This window comes from Podarcis cretensis, assembly GCF_951804945.1.
Source record: "Podarcis cretensis genome assembly, chromosome: 11".
Lineage (NCBI taxonomy): Eukaryota > Metazoa > Chordata > Lepidosauria > Squamata > Lacertidae > Podarcis > Podarcis cretensis.
Window position 1 is genome coordinate 9217205 of NC_137180.1, and position 22179 is coordinate 9239383.

Here is a 22179-nt window from a genome sequence, read left to right on the forward strand (position 1 = left end):
TGAGCAGTTGCTTTCAAGAGCACAAACATAGAATAATCCTTACCCCGTCATTCTCTGGTCCATTAAGAAAACGGGTTGGAGAGGTGCTAGGAAGCATTCCAACGTTGTTAACTAATAAACAGAAACACAGTGAGTCACACAACTAGCTGGCACAACTACTTAGACCAGTTGCTGCTGGTTTAACCTGGTGCCTTCCAGATGTTTTGGACTAAAGGACCCCTGGACGGTTAAGTCTAGGCAAAGGCAACTATGGAGTTGTAGCGCTCATCTTGCTTTTCAGGCCGAGGGAGCAGGTGTTTGTCCACAGACAGCTTTCTGGGTCAGGACTAAACTGCTTCTGGTGCAATGGGACACTGTGATGGAAGCCAGAACGCATAGAAGCGTTGTTTACCTTCCCGCCACAGCGGTATCTATTTAGCCACTTGTGTTGCTGTGCTTTTGAACTGCTAGGTTGGCAGGAGCTGGGACGGAGCAATGGGAACTCACCCCACCGTGTGGATTTGAACCGCCGACCTTCCAATCGGCAAGCCCAAGAGGCTCAGTGGTGGCGCTGTGTTTTGGACTACATCTACCTGGGACTGATAGCAGTTGTAGTCCAAAGCATCTGGAAGGCACCATTAGTAAAAGTTGCCTTAAACTGAACTACTGTGAAGGCATGGCATCTGTTGAACTCATTCAGAAGATAATAGGCCTTTTAAACATAATACAAAATTGACCCCAGATCAGCCACTTGTAGGTCTGATGAGGACCAGTTTGACACTATATAATTTCAATAACTATGAGAGAAGAGTTTGTTTTATTTACTTATTTGTTGCCTTTATCCCACCTTCCTCCCCTTCCAAAGGAGCTCAATGTGTTCCTGGTGTTCCTCCCTTTCCATTTTATCCTCACAATAACCATGAGAGGAAGGTTAGGCTGAGAGGTGGCAACTGACCCAAGGTCACCCAGTGAGCTTCAAGATGGCTGAGTGGGGATTAGGAACCCTGGTCTCCCAGGTCCTAGTCCAACAATTTAACCCAGGCATAGGCAAACTCTGGCCTCCAGATGTTTGGGACTACAATCCCCATCATCCCTGACCACTGGTCCTGTTAGCTAAGGATGATGGGAATTGTAGTCTCAAACATCTGGAGGGCCGGAGTTTGCCTATGCCTGATCGAACCACTACACCACACTGCCTCACTGCAATCCAAAAGGAACTCTTGAAAAGTGCTATTGGAAACTTTACCCAAAATTCCAATTTCTAATCCTTGAAGACCATCTTCAATGTCATTGTACACGTTCCTTTTGGTAAAGTCAGCTTGTATAATTTTCACTTTTCTCCCTGTGGACTGTTCTGCATTGGGGCGAGGGGGAGAAAGAGAGTCATTTTTGTGCTCTTTAAGAATTTCCTTGGCTACTGCTAAGACAGCAATGCATTTAGGCAATATGCTAGGTCAATGTCCCCTTCTCCCAAGACCTCTTGAATATTGTTGGGGTTCTCAGCAGACCACGTAACTTACTTATTTTGTTCTATAAAGCAAAACACATACATAAGTCATGTTTTAACAACTCTTTTCCTTAAGCACAGGCAGAACCACCAAAACTAGTGCTGTATTATGACAATCACAGGCCCCAGGCCGGGATATTGACAAGGGATTCTTTAATTGGTGATTTTAAAGGGGGAAATTAGTAGACTGTAGCAAAACTGTATTATGGAAATCACAAGACTTAGGCCATAGTCTTGAGAGCATCACGGCTCTGGTCAAAACTACCCCTTATCTCCATCATCATAAACAAACAAACAAATCAAGTGCAGAATGGAGTAGAAATATTACTGTGTTTTTCTGTGAAACACTTTAATGAAACTTGTGGACCACCACAAGGTCACAGTTTGAGAACCTGAGTGCTGGATCCTGCCTTACACCAAAGCAATAGCTGCAACTATTGCATCAGTACAAGAGCTCTTAAATTTAATTCTACATATGTATAGCCAGCTCACACTTTACGCAGACAACACTGGTGTAGAATACTGTATCCATTCCATTCACCTAGTAAGCTAAAGTAAAAGGTAAAGGACCCCTGGAGGGTTAAGTCCAGTCAAAGGCGACTATGGGGTTGTGGAACTCATCTCACTTTCAGGCCACAGACAGCTTTCCAGGTCATGTGGCCAGCATGAATAAACCATGTCTGGCGCAATGGAACACCCTGACAGAAACCAGAGGACACAAAAATGCCATTTGTCTTCCTGCCGCAGCGGTACCTATTTATCTACTTGCACTGGTGTGCTTTCGAACTGCTAGGTTGGCAGGAGCTGGGACAGGGCAACGGGAGCTCACTCTGTCATGGGGACTCAAACTGCCGACCTTGTGATCAGCAAGTCCAAGAGGCCCTAATAACATCTGATGGGATGGGGTATGTCTCTAAACATGCAGTGGACCACAATGGCACGTCACTGGACTCCAACAACTGTGAATCTGTGTCCCTCCAGATGTTGATGGATTCCAGGTTCCATCAACCCTGGTCAGCATGGGTAACGGTCAGGGATTATGAGAGCTGTAGTCCAGTATCAAATCTGGAGGCCTGCACTTCTACGTTAGTATTCACTAAGGCAAGTGATGAGTAAGCCACAACTTCAAATGCTGTGTCAAGTGTGGATCAACTTTTATTTGCCAGCAAAATGGGTTGTGGGGTTGGGCTGTTAGATACAGCATACACTTTCCTGGCAAAGGAGAATCTGGGATGCCTCACACTCCATGCAACAAAGGTTTTTTTCTAGTCAGACTATCGCCTAATTAAATTACTCCTAGTTGATTAATAAGCGGGACGCGGGTGGCACTGTGGGTTGAACCACAGAGCCTAAGACTTGCCAATCAGAAGGTCGGTGGTTCGAATCCCTGTCACGGGGTGAGCTCCCGTTGCTCGGCCCCTGCTCCTGCCAACCTATCAGTTCAAAAGCACATCAAAGTGCAAGTAGATAAATGGGTACTGCTCTGATGGGAAGGTAAACGGCATTTCCGTGCGCTGCTCTGGTTCGCCAGAAGCGGCTTAGTCATGCTGGCCACATGACCCGGAAGCTGTACGCCGGCTCCCTCGGCCAGTAAAGCGAGATGAGCACCACAACCCCAGAGTCAGTCACAACTGGACCTAATGGACAGGAGTCCCTTTACCTTTAAAGGTAAAGGTAAAGGTACCCCTGCCCGTACGGGCCAGTCTTGACAGACTCTAGGGTTGTGCGCCCATCTCACTCAAGAGGCTGAGGGCCAGCGCTGTCCGGAGACACTTCCGGGTCACGTGGCCAGCGTGACATCGCTGCTCTGGCGAGCCAGAGCCACACACGGAAACGCCGTTTACCTTCCCGCTGGTAAGCGGTCCCTATTTATCTACTTGCACCCGGGGGTGCTTTCGAACTGCTAGGTTGGCAGGCGCTGGGACCAAGCAACGGGAGCGCACCCCGCCGCGGGGATTCGAACCGCCGACCTTTCGATCGGCAAGCCCTAGGCGCTGAGGCTTTTACCCACAGCGCCACCCGCGTCCCTCCCTTTACCTTTACTAGTTGATTAATAAAATGAATTTTACAGGGCACTTCTAAGCCTGTTTATACAGCAAAATGTGCCACTGAATTCAAAGGCACGTCCTCCGGCACACTTAGGAAGTCTGCTTCGGGTTACAACCTAAGGCATAAAGATATCAAGTGATAACTTTTTCACATATTAGATACTTACCAATTTCAGAAGCTACCTTCTGCATTTTTGTTAGTGTTCTGCTAATCAAAACAATATTTAATCCACGTCTGGCGAGCTATGGGAGCAAGTCGTAAATATATTAGTATTTCAGGAATGATTGGGCTGCACTGATATGGCAGAAGCTACCCAGATGCTTGTTGAATTTGTCCTAATATCCGCAACTGCAGAGAATACACAAATGCAGATGGAAGGAAGCAATTGCTTTCCAGTTGTGCAATGCAGGTCAGAGTGAACTGGGAAATTCTGACTCCTAGTGGCAAAAGTATTGAAATGCTAATAAAGGGTGAGATTATGAGCACTATTCAAGGTGCTCATTAACTGCCTCTATTTCCTGGTGGGATTCAATCACGTACAGTGGTGCCTTGCAAGACGAAATTAATTCATTCTGCGAGTTTTTTCATCTTGCGATTTTTTCATCTTGTGAAGCATGGACTTTGGAAAAGCTTCAAAAATCACCAAAGTCTTCAAAAACCTCAAAAAAGGCTACCACACCGTGTGCTATGAGTTGCTCCTCAAAGTGAATGCACGGTTTTAAGAAAAAGGAAACAAACTTGCAAGACGTTTTCGTCTTGCGAAGCAAGCCCATAGGGAAATCCGTCTTGCGAAGCAACTCAAAAAACGAAAAACTCTTTTGTTTTGCGAGTTTTTCGTCTTACGAGGCATTCGTCTTGCGAAGTACCACTGTACTGGCAAATTCAGGTTGAACAATTATAGTGGACTGGGAAGTTTCATGTAACTAAAAGATGAAACTTTTTGCAATAAGGGAAATGATGGGGACCTGAACAGGAAGACGCAGAACACTTGCTCTGATGCAATGGCTTCTAATCTTCCCACAAACAAATCAGGTGAATGCTTTAAATAGCCAACACCATCTAATCTTCCTGCAAACAAATCAGGATAAATGCACAATAATCAGGTCATAGGGAAGTTCCCTAACTCTCTTCTTTACATTCTCTAACCTTCTGCCTCCCCCGGAGTATAAGAACTGGGAACCAAATAAGACAAGACTGGGGTGGGTGTGAGAAGTACAAGATATGACTCTTAAAATATTTGAAATAGTGTTACATAGCAGAGGACAAAGGCTTCTTCTCTGCTGTTCCAGAGAGCAGAACTAGATCAAATAAGTTTAAATTACAGGAGGGTGGGTTTTAGTTGAACATTGGGAGTAAATGAATGCAGGTCAATTATGGGACCATTTGTTTATTTGGAAATAATACCACAGGAAGCGGTGTTCAGTAAAAAAACAACACACATTCAAATTCAAAACAACAACGCATAAGCAATTGAATATACCAATAAAAAAACACCACAATAGGCAGATGAAGATGATGGACTATATGGAACTTGCCGAACTGACTGGGAAACTCCGAGACCAGAGAGAAGAGACGGTGGAAGAAGACTGGAAGAGGTTTAAGGAATATTTGAAAAAATATGTTAATATTTAAATCTTTGAATTGCTTTGGAAGTGGATATAGTCTGTAGGGCTAGAAGCAGAAGAAAGTGTATTTTAAAATAGTATTATTTGTGATAAAATGTGAAGTTATTTTAAGTTTGATTTTAAAAAAAGATAGTTAGAAACTATGATATATGTAAACTGGTAAAGATGAAGTAAAATGAAAATCAGATAGGTGGGACTTGGGGAAACCCACTTAACGATGTTTAGAAAAATAAGGATATGACAAGAATTTGTTTGTATAAGGTTTTTTTTTTGTTTGTGTTCTTTATTTGTGTTATAAAATGAATAAAAAAATGGGGGGGAACAAAATAAAAACAACCTATCTCAATTTATAGCAGTCAGGAATCATTCAACTGGTATCAGGCCAAAGGAAGTTTGAGTAAATAAGTTGCATTTTTAACAGCCGGCAGAAGCTCACCACAGTTGGTGCACAATGTGTCTGGGTGGAGAGACAAGACCCTGGAAGTCTTCAAGCAGAGGCTGGACAGCATCTCTTTGGGATGCTTTGGTTCCAACACTTCTTGCATCCGACAGCAGGATAGACTAAGTGGTCCACAAGGCCTCCACCCCAAACTCCATGATTCTCTGATGTGTCCACACAGGGGTGAAGGAAGGAGAACCGGAACCTGGGGCGGGGTGTCGGGGGCGGGGCAAACTGCCCACCGGTGCATGCATGCGCGCCGTACATATAGCGCATGCGCACGTGCCGCTACTAGCACGTGTGGCAATCACACAGGGTCCCCGGACATTTCACCGTCTATTGATCTCTGTGCCACCACTTTATTTCTCGCTGCCACCACCCAGGCCCTACCTGGTAAAATACTGAGCCCAGTCAGGGTTAAATTGGAACATAAACTTTGGTTTATTTATTGCAGTTTAACAAGCGTGTGGTTTCATAAATGGTATCGGTCAATTACAATCATGGGGTGTCTATCCAGTCCTATAACTTCTGCTACCTGCTCTCACTCACTAAACCACCTCTCAGATATTTACTCGTCTTCCTAGCTCCTAAATGTTCCTGACTCAGCTTATTTCGCTACACTAACTCAACCTACCCACAGACTCTGTCCCAATTCACTCCCACTCCAACCAACCACCCAACTCCCAACAAACTCTTCCTCTCTGCCCCTCCCAGAGCTGGTTTTATAGTCCCTCTGACTCCACCCCCTGGGTTCTGATTGGGTAACCTGTTTAACTATTTCACCTCCAGCACTCTCATATGTTAACGTCACACCACGCATGCCGCTACGTATCGTGCATACACGCACACAGTACGCACGGTGGTGGGATCCTCTGCTCGTGGCAGCAGCGGCGGAAGAGGGATCCCACTGCCATCCATACAGGGCAGGCATGCACGGTATGTAGCGGCGCGGATACCACCGCCGTCCATATGACGAATGTGTGAAGCCCGCATGAGCAGTACGTACAGCACACGTGCATGTGCCACTGGGCAGTTTGTTGACGGCGCCGCTCGAGCGCTGTATGGATGGCAGCGGAGGGTGCAGCCACGAGCGGAGGATTCTTCACACGCGGCTGTGGCGGTGCAATGGCAGCGGCTTGTGCTGCCGCGCCCGGGGGCGGTGGGACGAGCCCCCCACGGTGTGCCTTCTTGTCACCCCCCCCCCTCAGAGATGGCACCATAGCTGTCAAGCGTCCCTTATTTGAAGGGACAGTCCCTTATTCCAGCGTCATGTCCCGCTGCTGTCCCTTATTGGTGGATGTCCCTTAAATGTCCCTTAAATGATGTCCCTTAAATTTCAAAGGAAGCAGCTCCTCTCCCTCCCTCTCTGCCAGCCAGGGAGGAGGGAGGTCCAACTGTGTTGCTTGGCTGTGTTGCTCACCCAATAAGAAGTCTAAGAACGACTGCGGGGTGGAGCTTGCATGCCTTGTGTGTGGCTAGTTAATGCAAGCTGAGGGGGTTTTTGAATGCTGGACAGCATTTTGTTGCACGTGCTGCTGCAAACTTTGCGGTGCAAAGCCAGGCCGGGGAGCCATCTTAAGTTGAGGCTGCATAGGCCTTGTGGTACCTGTGATTCATATTCTATTCAGTTGAACCTCTGGTTACAAAGTTGGTTGGACAGTGTTCTCGAAGCTACCAGCATGTGTTTGACCAGACTGCAGGAGGACAGGAAGACTGGAGTGCCTGGAACAGGTGAGGCTGCAGGTCCCTTATTTTGGCTGCTGGTCCCTTATTTTCAAGGCTGCTGGTCCCTTATTTTCAAATCTGTAAGTTGACAGCTATGGATGGCACCCGGGGTGGACCGCCCCCCAACCCCTTCCTCCGCCACTGTGTCCACATCAGTCTGACCCTTATGTTTCCCTCCCCTTATGGTTTTGATCTATGGGCTACTATTAAAATTAGGCTGCATTTTAAATTATATTTTAACCTGTATTTTAAATTGGTTTATTTTAAATTTTTATTTTTAATTGTAATTTTACTGGTGTTAGCCGGCCTCAGTCCAGCTCTGGCCTGGGAGGGCAGAGTATAAATAAAAAATTATTATTATTATTTATTATAGAAGCTTCTCTTTTCCTGCCTCTTCAATACATCAGTGTTATGCAGAAGGCAATCCCCTTGCCCCAAAGACTGTTGGTTCCATGTTGCAGGAGCTTTGGGATAACATTTCCCCCAATTTCCTTTGTGAGGCACCATGGGTGGGGAGGCTGCAAAGAATGACTTTCTGTAGCAGAGAATCCCTGACCTGGTGTGTAGCACTCTTTGCAACTGCCGCTAGGAAAATTAGAGCAAATTATATAGCCAAGATAGCCACCAACTGTAAAGGAGATGAATTTATTTGACCCTATCTATATCAAGCTATATTCTATCTTTGTCACCAAACTCTGAATATAATTGCACATTGTACTAATTAATATTTTTTTAATATATTAGTGGCCATGTGACGATTTTAGCCTATAAATTTTATTGTTTAATGTCTTAACCTGTATATTAAGGTACTTTTATAGCTCTGTTTACAGTAGGTAATGTCTTGATTATATAAGTGTTTTAAGTTTTTTGTATTAATCCAGCATATTTTAATTGTTGAATGATTCTTGTGTACATTGCGGCAGCCTTTGGCTACGTGCAATAAAACTGACTGACTGACTGACTGACTGACTGACTGTGAGAAACATGTATGCAAAGCCCTATGAATAGTCCAAAACACGACATAAATGCAAAGAGATTCTGTACATATTTATCATACCTCAAAGGAATAGGCTTTTCCAATCCCATCACCAGATCCTGTGATCACTAAATGATGAGACAATAAAGACAGTATGTGATTTTTAGCTGGCTTGTTCTTTCTTGCATTTCAAACACTGTGGTTCCACATGATTTTTTTTTATTTTATTTTTTTTGCATCCCAGTCTCATTGATGGAGAAATGCAGAGACATTGAGATATTGCTGGGCAATAGCCCAGATATTGAGATATTGCTGGGCAATAGCTCCCATCATCTCTGACCATTGGTTTGGATGTTGGTCGGTTTCAATTATATAAAATTGCACAACTCCTAAACGACCTATATGCAAGTATTTGTTTGCTTTTTAAGCAGGGTGGAATCTAGACACATATAAAAAATGTTGTGAAAATGCTTTTTTTAAAAAAATTTTTTTGAAAAATATATTAATTTTGCCATAGCTCTCCATCACCATCTAGTGTCACATTTGTATAATGCATTTTTTCAACACACTTATTTGCAGCCGTACAGCTGAGTCCCATATGGAACTCAAGGGAAGCAAGTTCCCTTACCTTTTAAATTTAAATTTAAATTTAAATTGTTTAATTGTTTAATTTTAATTGTTATTTTTGGTCTGGTGGGGCTGTAACGGATATACAGTGGTACCTCGTGTTAAGTACTTAATTCGTTCCGGAGGTCCGTTCTTAACCTGAAACTGTTATTAACCTGAAGCACCACTTTAGCTAATGGGGCCTCCTGCTGCTGCCACGCCGCCAGAGCATGATTTCTGTTCTCATCCTGAAGCAAAGTTCTTAACCTGAAGCACTATTTCTGGGTTAGCGGAGTCTGTAACCTGAAGTGTATGTAACCCGAGGTACCACTGTACATACACTCAGTGCCTGAGCCAAGAATCCCCTATATCTGTAATCAATAAAGTTGTGGCCATTTCTAATCCAGATCACTGTCTGGGTGTGTGTGTGTGGCAGCATTGTGACTGGGCCCACAACAAACAAACAAACAAACAAACAAACAAACAAACAAACAAACAAACATTTTGGTGAGTTCCTCCCTTTTTTTCCCAGAAGAAAAGCACTGCATATGTATGTGTACAAGCTACTCAACTCCTCACATGAACAGAAGACAGACTTCTAAATATTGGTTCTACTGGAAAGGGTTTAGGGCAGCACTATATATTTTGGAGGTCACTATATATTTGGAGGTCCCAAGTCGCAAGGTGGTTAGATTGGTCTCAACTAGGGCCAGGGCCTTTTCAGTACTGACCCCGACTTGGCGGGACTTGACATCTTTCCGCAAGGCCTGCAAGACAGCTGTTCCGCCTGGCCTTTGGTTTGGACTCAGTCTGACCCTTATGTTTCCCTTCCCTTATGGTTTTGGTCTACAGCGGTGCCTCGCAAGACGAAATTAATTCGTTCCGCGAGTTTTTTCGTCTTGCGATTTTTTCGTCTTGTGAAGCAAGGACTTTGGAAAAGCTTCAAAAATCACCAAAGTCTTCAAAAACCTCAAAAAAGGCTACCACACCGCGTGCTATGAGTCCTTGAAGTGAATGCACGGTTTTAAGAAAAAGGAAACAAACTTGCAAGACAAAAGAAACAAACTTGCAAGACGTTTTCGTCTTGCGAAGCAAGCCCATAGGGAAATCCGTCTTGCGAAGCAACTCAAAAAACGAAAAACTCTTTCGTTTTGCGAGTTTTTCGTCTTTCGAGGCATTCATCTTGCGAGGTACCACTGTATGGGCTACTTTTAAAATGAGGCTGCATTTTAAATTGCATTTTAACCTGTATTTTAAATTGGTCCCCCCCCCCCATTATGTTTTTACTTTAATTTTACTGGTGTTAGCCGCCCTGAGCCCAGCTCTGGCCGGGGAGGGTGGGGTATAAATAAATATTATTATTATTATTATTATTATTATTATTATTATTATTATTATTATTACTATTATTGAAATGATAAGTAGTATGACTAGAAAACTTGTGAGTTTGAAACTAAATTGGGAAACAGACTTTAATTATGATACGTATTGAGAACAGAATGTGGACCAATAGACTAATAACCGCAGATGGTAGGCCAGTCTCTCTTTCATGTTTTACCTCCAAGCTAGTGCTCCAGATTGCTAGCAGGGATGTGGGTCCTCTCAAACCCACTTCCATTTATGGGGGGCGGGGCATGTCTACTAGTTAAAGTCTTTGGTGTAAACTAGCAGGCATGTCCAAAGTCCATTTCGGGGGCCTAATCCGGCCCGCCAGTCAATTTAATCCGGCCCCTGTGGCAGTATGTGTCCTGGGGTAAAATCCTAAAAAAAAAAGCTGAACAACTTTGGGGTAAAGCTGTAAAAAAAAGCTCAGCAACTTTTCAATTCTAAAAAAAGCTCTCAACAACTTTGGTCGGCCCTCACACATGTTCACTTCATCAAATCTGGCCCTCTTTGAAAAAAGTTTGGGCACCCCTGGAAGTTTTTGAAGAAATCTCTAAAATTATTAAGGAACCTATTCAATTCACCCCACAACTAGTACTCCTTTCTTTATTTGAGGAGGGTAATCATGACACAAAAGCAAAATAAATAATAAAAATACTGCTTCTCTTATTAGCAGCAGCATGTCTCTCAATTGTACAAAAATGGAAAACTTTGTCTAACCTCTGTGTTTCTTCTTGGTTGAAAAATGTTTGGAATATTGCTCTTCTGCAAAATATTCCATGGCATGTGAGAGCTTTGTTGGACGTTTGGAATGTGTGATTCTCATTTTTTCAAAACCCCTGGGGACAAAATTATTTATCTGGTGTTTCTTGGCACCCTTGACAAAAGCTGTGCAACATGTCCATGACCTCTTTTTCTTTTTATTATATTGTTATATTTTGTGTTTTACTTTTTGGGACTCTTTACTTTTTGTTTCTTTGAAAAATCACTGAAAATTATTGTTTTTAACTACTTTTACTCAGAGGAGATGTATTGAAATTAACGAACATGACTAAGTTAGGTCCATCCATTTCTTTGGAGTTGCTCTGCCTAAAAGTTTACAAAGCATCCATTATCTTAGCATCCAAGCCCATGGGTTTGTTTTTATTTTAAATTATCAGTTTGTAGTCACATCACTGAGTAGGAGATCTGTCTATTCACTCATAAAAAATGATAATGGCCGGAGAACTTAGGTTTTGTAAATCGTATTAAGATGATGTGGGCTAGGAAGCTGCCACAGGCAAACCAGTCATTGCCACAGGCAAAAGTAATTCTCATTGCTGTCCTGAATGTGTCTGTTCCAAAACAAGTTCCACTGAGTTTACTGGAGCTTACTTCCAGATAAATTTGTGTAGGACTGCAGCCTGAATTTCTTTGTATTTCAAAAAGATTGAAGTTGCATATTAATGTTTCTCAATTACATAACTCCATTAAAAAAACATTTCAAGGGTGCATGTATCAATATTATAATATGTTTTTTGTGTTGAATACAGTGGTGCCCTGCAAGACGAACACCTCGCAAGACGGAAAACACGCTAGACGAAAGGGTTTTCCGTTTTTCGATGCGCTTCGCAAGACGAATTTCCCTATGGGCTTGCTTTGCAAGACGAAAACGTCTTGCGAGTCTTGCGATTTTTTCGCTTTCCCCCCCTTTTTCTAAGCCGCTAAGCCGCTAATAGCCTCTTAGCCGCTAAGCCGCTAAGCCTTTAATAGCCGCTAAGCCGCTAAGCCGCTAATAGCGCTAAGCTGCTAAGCCGCTAATAGGGTTGCTTCGCAAGACGAAGAAACCGCTAGACGAAGAGACTCGCGGAACGGATTATTTTCATCTTGCGAGGCACCACTGTATGTGCTATATGGAAATTTATGGACCTAATAGGTATCTAAAGCCATTTGCACATAACAAAATACGTATTTTATCAAAGTAATTGTTGAACTAAAATACAATTAAGAAGTACAGTGGTACCTCTGGCTGCGAACGGGATCCGTTCCGGAGCCCTGTTCGCATCCTGAAGCGAAGGCAACCCACGTTTGCACGTGCGTGGGTCGCGATTCGCCTCTTCCGCGCATGTGCGTGACGTCATTTTGAGCGTCTGCGCATGTGTGAGTGACGAAACCTGGAAGTAACGCATTCTGTTACTTCTGGGTTGCCGCAGAGCACAACCCAAAAACGCTCAACCCGAAGCTACTTCAACCCGACGTATGTCTGTATATTAATAGTGAAAGAATTATTAAGTTATTCTTAAAATGATTGGTGGCTCATTCCTTACATCATAGGATCCTGTACAACACAAAACTTATCTTATATTTTGGAAATGTACATCCAGGTTTTTTTCCCCTTTATACAGCTTATACAGTGGTACCTCGGGTTACAAACACCTCGGGTTACAAACACCTCAGGTTACAGACTCTGCTAACATGGATGTAGTACCTCAGGTTAAGAACTTTACCTCAGGATGAGAACAGAAATTGCACGCCAGTAGCGCTGCGGAAGCGGGAGGCCCCACTAGCTAACGTGGTACCTCAGGTTAAGAACGGTTTCAGGTTAAGAACGGACCTCCAGAACGAATTAAGTTCATAACCAGAGGTACCACTGTACGTAAATCCGGCACTGTCCATGAACCTACAAAGATTGAGAGCTAGTGTCATGGTTAGAGGACTGGATTAGGTCCATCTAGATTCTAGCTCAATACTTCCCCACTCTGACTGGCATCAGCTCTCCAGGATTGCAGACCAGAGTCTCTTTCCTAGCCCCGTTTGGTGATGCCACAAGCTGGGACCTTTTGTGCTGCAAAGCTGGTGCCCACAGAGTTGCTCCCCTGCTCCCATCCCAACACATCCGTTCGCATTTCCCCAGAAATAAAAATATGAGGAAAAGTTGCATTACCTGCCCATTCTCCCATTGACCGGAAAAAAGACTCAGGCACAGTACTCCATACAAGCAGAGAGAAATATTTCAAAAGTCGAACACATTTCACCAGGAAAACGAGACAAGTGATGGCACCGAGGCAAGCGAGGAACTGCTGCAGGAATTGACCCATGATGAACCGATGCTGTGGGGCTCAGACAAGATACTGCCACTGTCTCTCTTCTGGTGCACTGCTACTTTTCGCTCTAGTAAAAGGAAGAAGAAGCCTGTCTAATCATAAGCATGTGAGTCATGTGAAATTTTTTTTACCCATAGAGATCATAGAATAACTTTCTTGGCCCAGATATGTAAACTACCCAAAGAAAAACTTGAGAGCTAAAATGGTTTGTTGTTGGTTTTTTTTGCATGGAGAGATGCTCATTCTCAGGGCACATTGTGGTCAGGGTCAGACCAGCTGATTTGCAGGATGATGTTGCCTTTGGCTCTCTGCTGTCTATCGCCGAGATAAAAGATGTCCCGGAACATAACCCCCCTATGGATACAATCTGCCTACTCCTATTTAAGATACTCACATACAGCTACCGAAATCACAGTCATCTGTTATTCCAGACCTGGAATAAATCTCATTTCCAGCATCTGGGCTTTTTTTCTCTGGGTGCCAGTGGTGCTCTCCTAGTTTTGTGGTTGGTCCATGTGACAGGACCACTTAGCTAGCTCTTGAATGAGCAGCGCAATTTTGTACACTCTTAGTTGGCTCTGCCCTTGAATCCGGTCTGGAAGCTGAAACTAGTAAACAATGTAGCAGCCAGATTTCTCACAGGAGCAGGTCATTGGCAAGATGTTATTCTACAGTGGCAACCAATCTGCTATCAGGCCAGGGGCCTGTGTTAATTCACAATGACTTCAATAACTTGCACCCAAGGTTATTTAAGAACCACCTCATTCCTTACATTCTGTCTCAGTCACTGAAATCTTCTGAGGGGGGACTGTTTGTGGTCTCACATGCCCCTGAAGTCTGGCTGGCCTTCACTTCTTTTTTCTTTTTTTAAAAATAATTTTTATTAACCGGCCAATCAAATCAAATTAAATCACATCACATAAATTCCGAATTACAAAGCCGAATTTTAAATTTTGTTGGGGGGACCCATATTTCAAGATCCGAAGGGGGATTCTGATCATCTTCTTGCTACTGCGTTAATGTCCAAATCAATCCAAATCAGTCCAAACAGAGTTCATAATTCTATCCAGTCTTATCTTGCTGTTTCCACATCATATCCTGTTCATATATTTTCTCTTTTTTCTTTATGATCTCTTCTGATAGTCTCCTTAAGCCGATTAACACCAATAATAATCCTGTGTGAATTTTCCGTTCTTCCAATTCTCAAATCAAGATGGTTTCCATGTATCATCACCTTCATAGATAACATCGTTCTTTCCATCATTGATCTCGTAAAACTGTCGCTCTTAAGTCCCTCTGAGGAGTTTCACCCACAATATATAAACAGCTCTATTTCTCTCTTTCTCCTCCCAGACTCAAGACCTCCGACAGAACTTCCCAATATGGCGACAGCATTTTTAACTGCGTCATTCCAAAGCTCTTATACATTCCACGCTCTTCTTAAAACATGCTTTGGTTCGAAAGTTTATCTCCACACAGCCTTAAATCGGCCTTTACTTCACTTCACTTCACTGCCTGGTGGAGGGGCTGAACCCCTAGTATGGCAGGCTGTGCCTTGTGGTACTCCTTGCTAATAGAAGTTCAGCAAGAGTCATACCTTTCTCTTTATACATGTCTTCTAAAAACTATATTTATTAGGCAGGTTTTCTGAATCTCTGTTTCTTTGCCAACCCTCTCTCACTGATGTCTCTGATTTTTATTTTGTAATAGGGTGCTTTTAGCCTTATAGGAAAGTGCAGTGCATAAAATTTTAAAATAAATACTCAAATGTAAATCTCACTAATTTCAGTGGGGCTACTTCTCAGCCATTTTGCTGTCGTTCAACTGTGTGATGGTCTGTTTTGCCTTTAAGCAAAAAAGTGAGGGTGGTGATGTGGTCTAAACCACTGAGCCTCTTGGGCTTGCTGACTGGAAGGTCGGCAGTTCGAAAGCATGTAAGTGCAAGTAGATAAATAGGTACCACTGCAGTGGGAAGGTAAACGGCGTTTCCGTACACTCTAGCTTCCATTATGGTGTCCCATTGCGCCAGAAGCAGTTTAGTCATGCTGGCCACATGACCCAGAAAGCTGTCTGAGGACAAACGCTGGCTCCCTCAGCCTGAAAGCAAGATGTGTGCCGCAGCCCACAATCGCCTTTAGCTTTAGCTTTGCCTTTAGGACAAAGGACTCATTACATGAAGGCACAAGGATTCATCACCAACCCTGGTGGCTGAGACCACCCAGGATCCAGAATGACCATCACAAGCCAGTTATTATGCAACCCCCTGAGGCTCCCATATGGACCTCCTGCCAGCATTAGAAACAGCAGAACAGCAACCAGTTCCTTGAGAAAGAAAAGCTATAGCACAGAGCAGAGGATGGAGGCACAAGGCACTTTCTTTGACCATTGCTGACTGCTGGAAAAACCTGCTTTATCTCAAGGTACCTTGAAAGCATGTGCATAATGTGGGCTGAATCATGCATGTTTTTAGTGCTTACTACCACCAATCACCTGCTTGAAGGGGTGTATGTGGGAAATGGCAACTGATCTAACACTCTACGCTAGAGCTTTCCAAACTGTGTGTTGTGACACACAAGTGTGTTGGCCGCAGGGTGTAGGTGTGTTGCGCGAATGCTCCCCACGCTCTTCCCGGGGCGGGAAAGGGGTTAGTTTAATCTCTGGTTTGTCAGTAAAACTGAATTATTGTGTTGCGAAATGATGCATGTCTGCAAAGTGTGTCGCCAACATGAAAAGTTTAGAAAGCTCTGCTCTGCGACCTACTCCCATACCCTGATCAGCAGTGCTAGGCCTTGTCAGTTGCAGCCCAAGCTCCTGAATCGAGCGTTCAACCTGGGGATTCTCAAGTGCAAAGCTCCATTTCCCACTCTTACTAGGTCAGGGTAAATAGATTTTGGGGGTAAGTCACTTTTGATGAGACTGGCACAGGATTAAGAGTCAAGCTTCCTCTCACTGCATTGCAGCCCCAATCCAATTCCATCCTTTTCTTTGGGTGCTCATGAGGTGCAGTGAGGCTGTTGTCTCAGGTGGGAGTCAGGAAAGGTGTTGATTGCAAATGAGACTGCTCATGGTAGACTTAGAATCATAGAACAGAGTTGGACCTCAAGGGTCATTTAGTCCAACACCTGAACCTGCCCACAGGCTCTTAAAACTCATAAAAACACAAGGGAAAAGGGATAAGGAGGGGAGAGGCCAGGGCAGGGATCAAACTTAGGTACCAGCTTTTAAACAGTTATTCTTATAATGAACAGTTGGAATTAGGAGGTACCTAATTTCTTCTACTGAGGCAGACAAATAATATTTTATTATTGTCAACATATGCATTCTTATGTATACAGTGTTACATACTCGGGTTACATACGCTTCAGGTTACATACACTTCAGGTTACAGACGCCGCTAACCCAGAAATAGTGCTTCAGGTTGAGAACTTTGCTTCAGGATGAGAACAGAAATCGTGCTCCGGCGCCACGGTGGCAGCAGGAGGCCCCATTAGCTAAAGTGGTGCTTCAGGTTAAGAACAGTTTCAGGTTAAGAACGGACCTCTGGAACGAATTAAGTACTTAACCTGAGGTACCACTGTACTTTACCCTATTATGGCTGGAGAACCGTATTGCAAAATTCAGAGAGGATCACATTTCAAAGGACGGCTGTTTGGGTTCTCATTTTGCTTCCGCAAAAATGCAAATTTGCATAGCTGTCAACGTTTCCCTTTTTTAAAGGGAAATTCCCTTATTCTGAATAGGATTCCTCGCAAGAAAAGGAAAAAGTTGACAGCTATGGATTTGGTTGGTTTGCCTTTAAATGTGAACTGAATCGAATTTACCCCCCAATGATACTTGATCTGCTTAGTAAAATCCAGCACCCATTTTTCACTCACCCAGGGTTGTGCTTCCACTGGGAAATCAAGGCACAATGGAGTCTGATGATATGGCTTATTCACACACACAGTACCTATGATTCTATGATATACACCTGAGTTTATGGAGAGTTCTGCCCACTTCCTGCTCCTTCCTGTGTTGTAAAAAGGCACCCTCTCTTCCCGTGGTGACATTGTGGCCCCTGTTACCTGGCAGCTTCTCCCTCTGTGTCTGCCAGAACTTTTGACCTGGTTGAGGACTTCCATCGAGGGGCTGGCTATCAGTGCCATCGTTTCTTCGGCGACCCAGGATGGCCTCATGAGGAAGTTAGCTGGCGTTGCTCTCAGCCAAGTCCAGGAATCTGTGAGTTTGCTCAAATTCTGACCCTCCCCGAAGGCAGAAGACATTATGGGGAGTCTGACTAGCCTGCCAAATTAATTACAATATGAAATGTAGCTTGACTTACATGCCACGCACTCAGCAGTGGGCCACAGTACACAGCGCACTTGCTAGCAGCTCAGAGGAAGCTACAGGTCAACAGACTCTCACCCGTCACATTCCCTTACCCGTCCTTTCTTCAATTGGAGGCAAAAGGTGCCAGGAAAATCTGTCACACCCATATACGATAAGCAACAGCCTATCGTGTAAGAGGAGGGGAACATTGAAGTTTAACTTTTATAGGCTAAGGTTCAAAGGGTGCTGCATTTTTATGCATCTATCAAGAACGTGGAAACGAGAGGAATTTGAAAGTGCCCTTCTCAAACAAAAATGCCCCTTGCTTCTTCCATAGACTTAATTTGAAACGAAGGGAGAGGTCTTTTAAAGGGTGCAAAATGCGTCTGGGTCTTTGGCCTGCCTAACTAGATTCTAGTTGCAGGCTTTATCCACAAGAACTGTTTCAAGCTCATGCTCAGCAACACCCCAAGAATTCTGGGAAATGTAGTCTGTTAGGGGTGCTGGGAATGGTAGCTCCAGGGGGGGTAAACTACAGTTCCCATGATTCTTCGGGGGGGGGTTACTTTAAATGTGCTTGAGAGGTATGGTGTTCACAGCCATAGACTGCATTTGAAATACCACATGTTGCTAATACTTTCAGAAAATAAACCCTCCCATCCACCGGGAAAAAGGGTAGTATAAAAGACCTTTGACCTGTGAAAGTTGGGCTCAGGTGATGAAACTGTGTCTGGGTACCACTTTAGATTGGAGGTATGAAAAGTCCCATACGTTGGTGCTGACCTTTAAAGCCCTAAAAGGCTTTTTTTTAAAAAAAAAAAAAAATGAAAATGTGTCCACAAGCCCAGAAAGGTTGGTGGTATCTGCCTTAAGTGAATTCAACTTTCCTTTTTACATTATAATCCTGCATTTAATATATTCTTCTTCTTTTTAGATGCCAGGCTTTTAGAAGCTGGTGGGTTAAGTAATTTTAATGATGTTGTTAAAGGTAAAGGTAAAGGTACCCCTGCCCGTACGGGCCAGTCTTGACAGACTCTGGGGTTGTGCGCCCATCTCACTTAAGAGGCCAGGGGCCAGCGCTGTCCGGAGACACTTCCGGGTCACGTGGCCAGCGTGACATCGCTGCTCTGGCGAGTCAGAGCCGCACACGGAAACGCCGTTTACCTTCCCGCTGGAAAGCGGTCCCTATTTATCTACTTGCACCCGGAGGTGCTTTCGAACTGCTAGGTTGGCAGGCGCTGGGACCGAGCAGCGGGAGCGCACCCCGCCGCAGGGATTCGAACCGCCGACCTTTCGATCGAATTTAGGAAAATTATTTTAATGTTTCTGTTTATTGTATACAGTACTATGTTTTTATATTACCCTAGATTTGTAAACCACCCTGTGACCATTTTTGGTGATATATAGATTCCCCAATAAATAAAGATGCCATAGCTCTTTAGAAATTGTATGAATTTTGAATTATTGATCTCAGCAGTAGATTGGTCACATGGAACTTTAGGTCAGATATACAAAATATTAACAGAATTGCTATAAAACAAGATGGCAAGCAGATTTGTCTATTCAAATACTGACAGACAAATGGTATTTGATTTGGAAACTCTTAAAGGAACGGTCTGTACGGATTTGACAGGATGGTACCTGACTCCTGCCAGGTTGAGTAAAATATTTTTGAGGGCCAGTGCCCTATGATGGAGATGTGGAACTTCTGATGTAAACATGTTTCACGTCATGTGGGCATACTGAGCAATCAGATTTTGGGAATTTGTGCCGACATAAATAACAAGCATCCTGGGCTATCATTTCCCAAAAGATCCTGTTGTAATTATAATTGGACAGAGTAAGGATATTAAAGCAGAAGAGGATTGGGAAATGACTTTCAGTTATTAATAGCGGCCAAAACAGTCATGTGTCAGAGACAGAAAACTCCCATATTATTATCTCTAGATGCCTCGGGAGCTAAAGTTTGGGAAGCTGCTTACATGATGAAATTTGCTAACTTCTAGGAAAGGGCAGACAAGGCAGTTGGGAAGGGGAGACAAAAAGACAGCGAATTCATTGCAAAACGGATTTTATTTATTTTTAATTAACTACAAGATGAAAGAATTCCCATTTTTTTTATTTTGAGACATATAAAAGGTCATAGTACAATGTGGTAAAATATAGGCAACTTCGTTCTTATAAGAGTGGTCTATAAATTTTAAATAATAGAAATATCAATGTAACAACCCATTTCTTGAGGTTTTCTGTGCCAGTGCACCATATTCTCTACAAACCAAGATGAAGTATTTGGTTGCTTCCATAAATTTATATGTGTATATATATCTATGGATTTATTTGTAATTATTTTGCAAAAAATTAAAGGAAAAGAACCCAAAATAACAATAGTGTCCAGGATCTTTCACACTTTACCTGTCCTGGCTAATGTAAGATTGCTCCCCAGTTAATACTGGGGCTATTTTCATCAGATCATTCTGAATATGGCATCTCTGTTGAACATGCAGAGTCGTGAAAGTGTACTCAGCTTTTAACAAGTTTTGACTCATTGGGCAGGGAGGGAGCAGCTGTGGTCTTCAAAAGTTGTTGGGCTAGACCTGTCATCACCCCTGGCCATTGGACATGTTCCCTAAAGCTGATGGGAATTGGAAAGTAATATATACAGAAGGCCACAGGCGCCTCAGCCCTAACTTTAAGGATCACATAATGAGGCTGGGAGAAAACAAACAGGTCTCCACAATGATGTTTTAGAACAGGCATAGGCAAACTTGGTCCTCCAGATGTTTTGAGACTACAATTCCCATCATCCCTGACCACTGGTCCTGTTAGCTAGGGATGATAGGAGTTGTAGTCCCAAAACATCTGGAGGACCGAGTTTGCCTATGCCTGTTTTAGAACCTGGCCTGGATAGAAAAATCTAAAGCCCGGGCTGGGTCAAACTGAAGCTGTAGCTTTGCCCAAGTGGATTTTTCTGAACCACGGAAGAAACGTGGTCTGGGTGTTTGTTTCCTATTCTTGATATCTCCTGCCCTGCACAGAGTTCCAGAAACCAGCTCTGATCTGCGATGGAAGATTGATGCTCCTCATCTAGCATGGGTGAATCAAACCCAGAAGTGACCAGACCAACAGCCATTTAAGCCTGGAGAAGCTACAGGCCAGCTCTACCCCTTCCATTGCAAGGTTGTGAATGCTCTGCCTACATGTTTATGCTCTTTGGCTGTCCATTGCTTTTTCCTCAAGTGATCCAGCAGCAAAAGGGAAAACTACCTATCTGTGACTGTACAGGAAATGATTATGGGAACAGGTTTGGATATTGCTGAAGAAAACAGTTTCATGGAGAGAATTAAATGACTAATAAAAATGAACTCTCGTACTCAAGTATACTGGCTTGGGTCAAAAGATGCCATTGCCTAAGAGGAAATGAATAAAGGGGCTCCCTGATGTTGTCTATTTCCCAACTCCCACTGAAGTCGGCACCAAATTCTATGACATTCCATATAGTCCCTGTGGCGTTTGCCTCCTAGGATGGGTCATAAGGAAAGGGTTAAAATAGGTGTGATATGATTGGCCAGTGAGAATGCAAGGGGAGAATAAAAGTTAGAGTGGGAGGTTTTGAAAGTCAGCTGAGAGTTGAGTTCAGTTGAGTTGAGGTTTGGGAGTTGAAGAAGGAAGAGGGAGGTTTAGGTGTGGGTTGGTAAAGTTGTATTGTGAGAGAGTGAGAGGAATTGTTAGGTGGAGTCAGATAGATAGTTGGGAATAATCAGTTTGGAGTTGTAGGAACTAAGAATAAGAAACTGACAAGAGAAAAATTAACTGAAACCATAAGCTTGTTCCTGCATTTAAAAATAAACTTGATCATTTGTTTATGTTAACAACTGACTGGACTCCATGTGTCCCCGTGAGATACAGGGTGGTGGCAGCAGAAAAAGCAATCGCAGTGGCGACACAGGGTCAATAGACCGCCAAACGTCCGGGGGCCCTGTGTGTGTGATCGCCACAGTCCCCTAACCAGAGAGGCTCTTCAGTGGGTCCAAGAGGGTGTAGCAGACAGGTGGGAAGTAGGGAAGGGATCCCATATCACTCATATCTCCGCTGGGAGAATCACACAAGGAGTGTTGGGGCAATAAGAGAGAAATTCTCAATGCAAACATATTGAAAACTTAAGCCTGTCCTTCAGGCACAGCAGTTTTGGGGCATCAGATCTGTTCGTTCAGAGTGTGCAAGCCTCACACAGTTCACTGCACCAGGTAGCGAATGGAACCATACATGCCCCCAAACCTGAAAGGGATGCTCATGGCACCATCGTAGGTTATGCAATCAGCAAAAGATATTTCTTTCCTTTATTTGACAGTGGCATCATAGAACTGACTGGAGCCATAGGGCATATACTCCAACCACTTTTCATGGGACAGGATATTTTGTATGCAAGAAACAGTTGAGAGAGTTGGGCATGTTTAGCCTGGAAAAGAGGAGACTGAGAAGAGATATGGTAGCCATCTTCA

The 22179-nt window shown here is 43.7% G+C and overlaps 1 protein-coding gene across 2 annotated transcripts in view; it reads right to left on the reverse strand.

Moving 5' to 3' along the window:
* HSD17B3 (hydroxysteroid 17-beta dehydrogenase 3) overlaps positions 1–17789 on the reverse strand; it is a 28964-nt gene extending 11175 nt beyond the window's left edge. The window contains exons 1-6 of one of the 2 annotated variants that reach the window (XM_079996157.1): positions 17694–17789; positions 13213–13439; positions 8382–8428; positions 3702–3777; positions 1226–1333; positions 44–111 (exon numbers count right to left, since the gene is read on the reverse strand). In XM_079996157.1, the coding sequence (XP_079852283.1) occupies positions 44–111; positions 1226–1333; positions 3702–3777; positions 8382–8428; positions 13213–13366 (453 nt within the window). In that variant the 5' untranslated portion in view covers positions 13367–13439; positions 17694–17789. Of the gene's footprint in view, positions 1–43; positions 112–1225; positions 1334–3701; positions 3778–8381; positions 8429–13212; positions 13440–13766; positions 13993–17693 lie in introns of those variants that run through there. The other variant, XM_079996156.1, reaches the window with a different exon arrangement.
* Positions 17790–22179: the final 4390 nt, after the last annotated feature.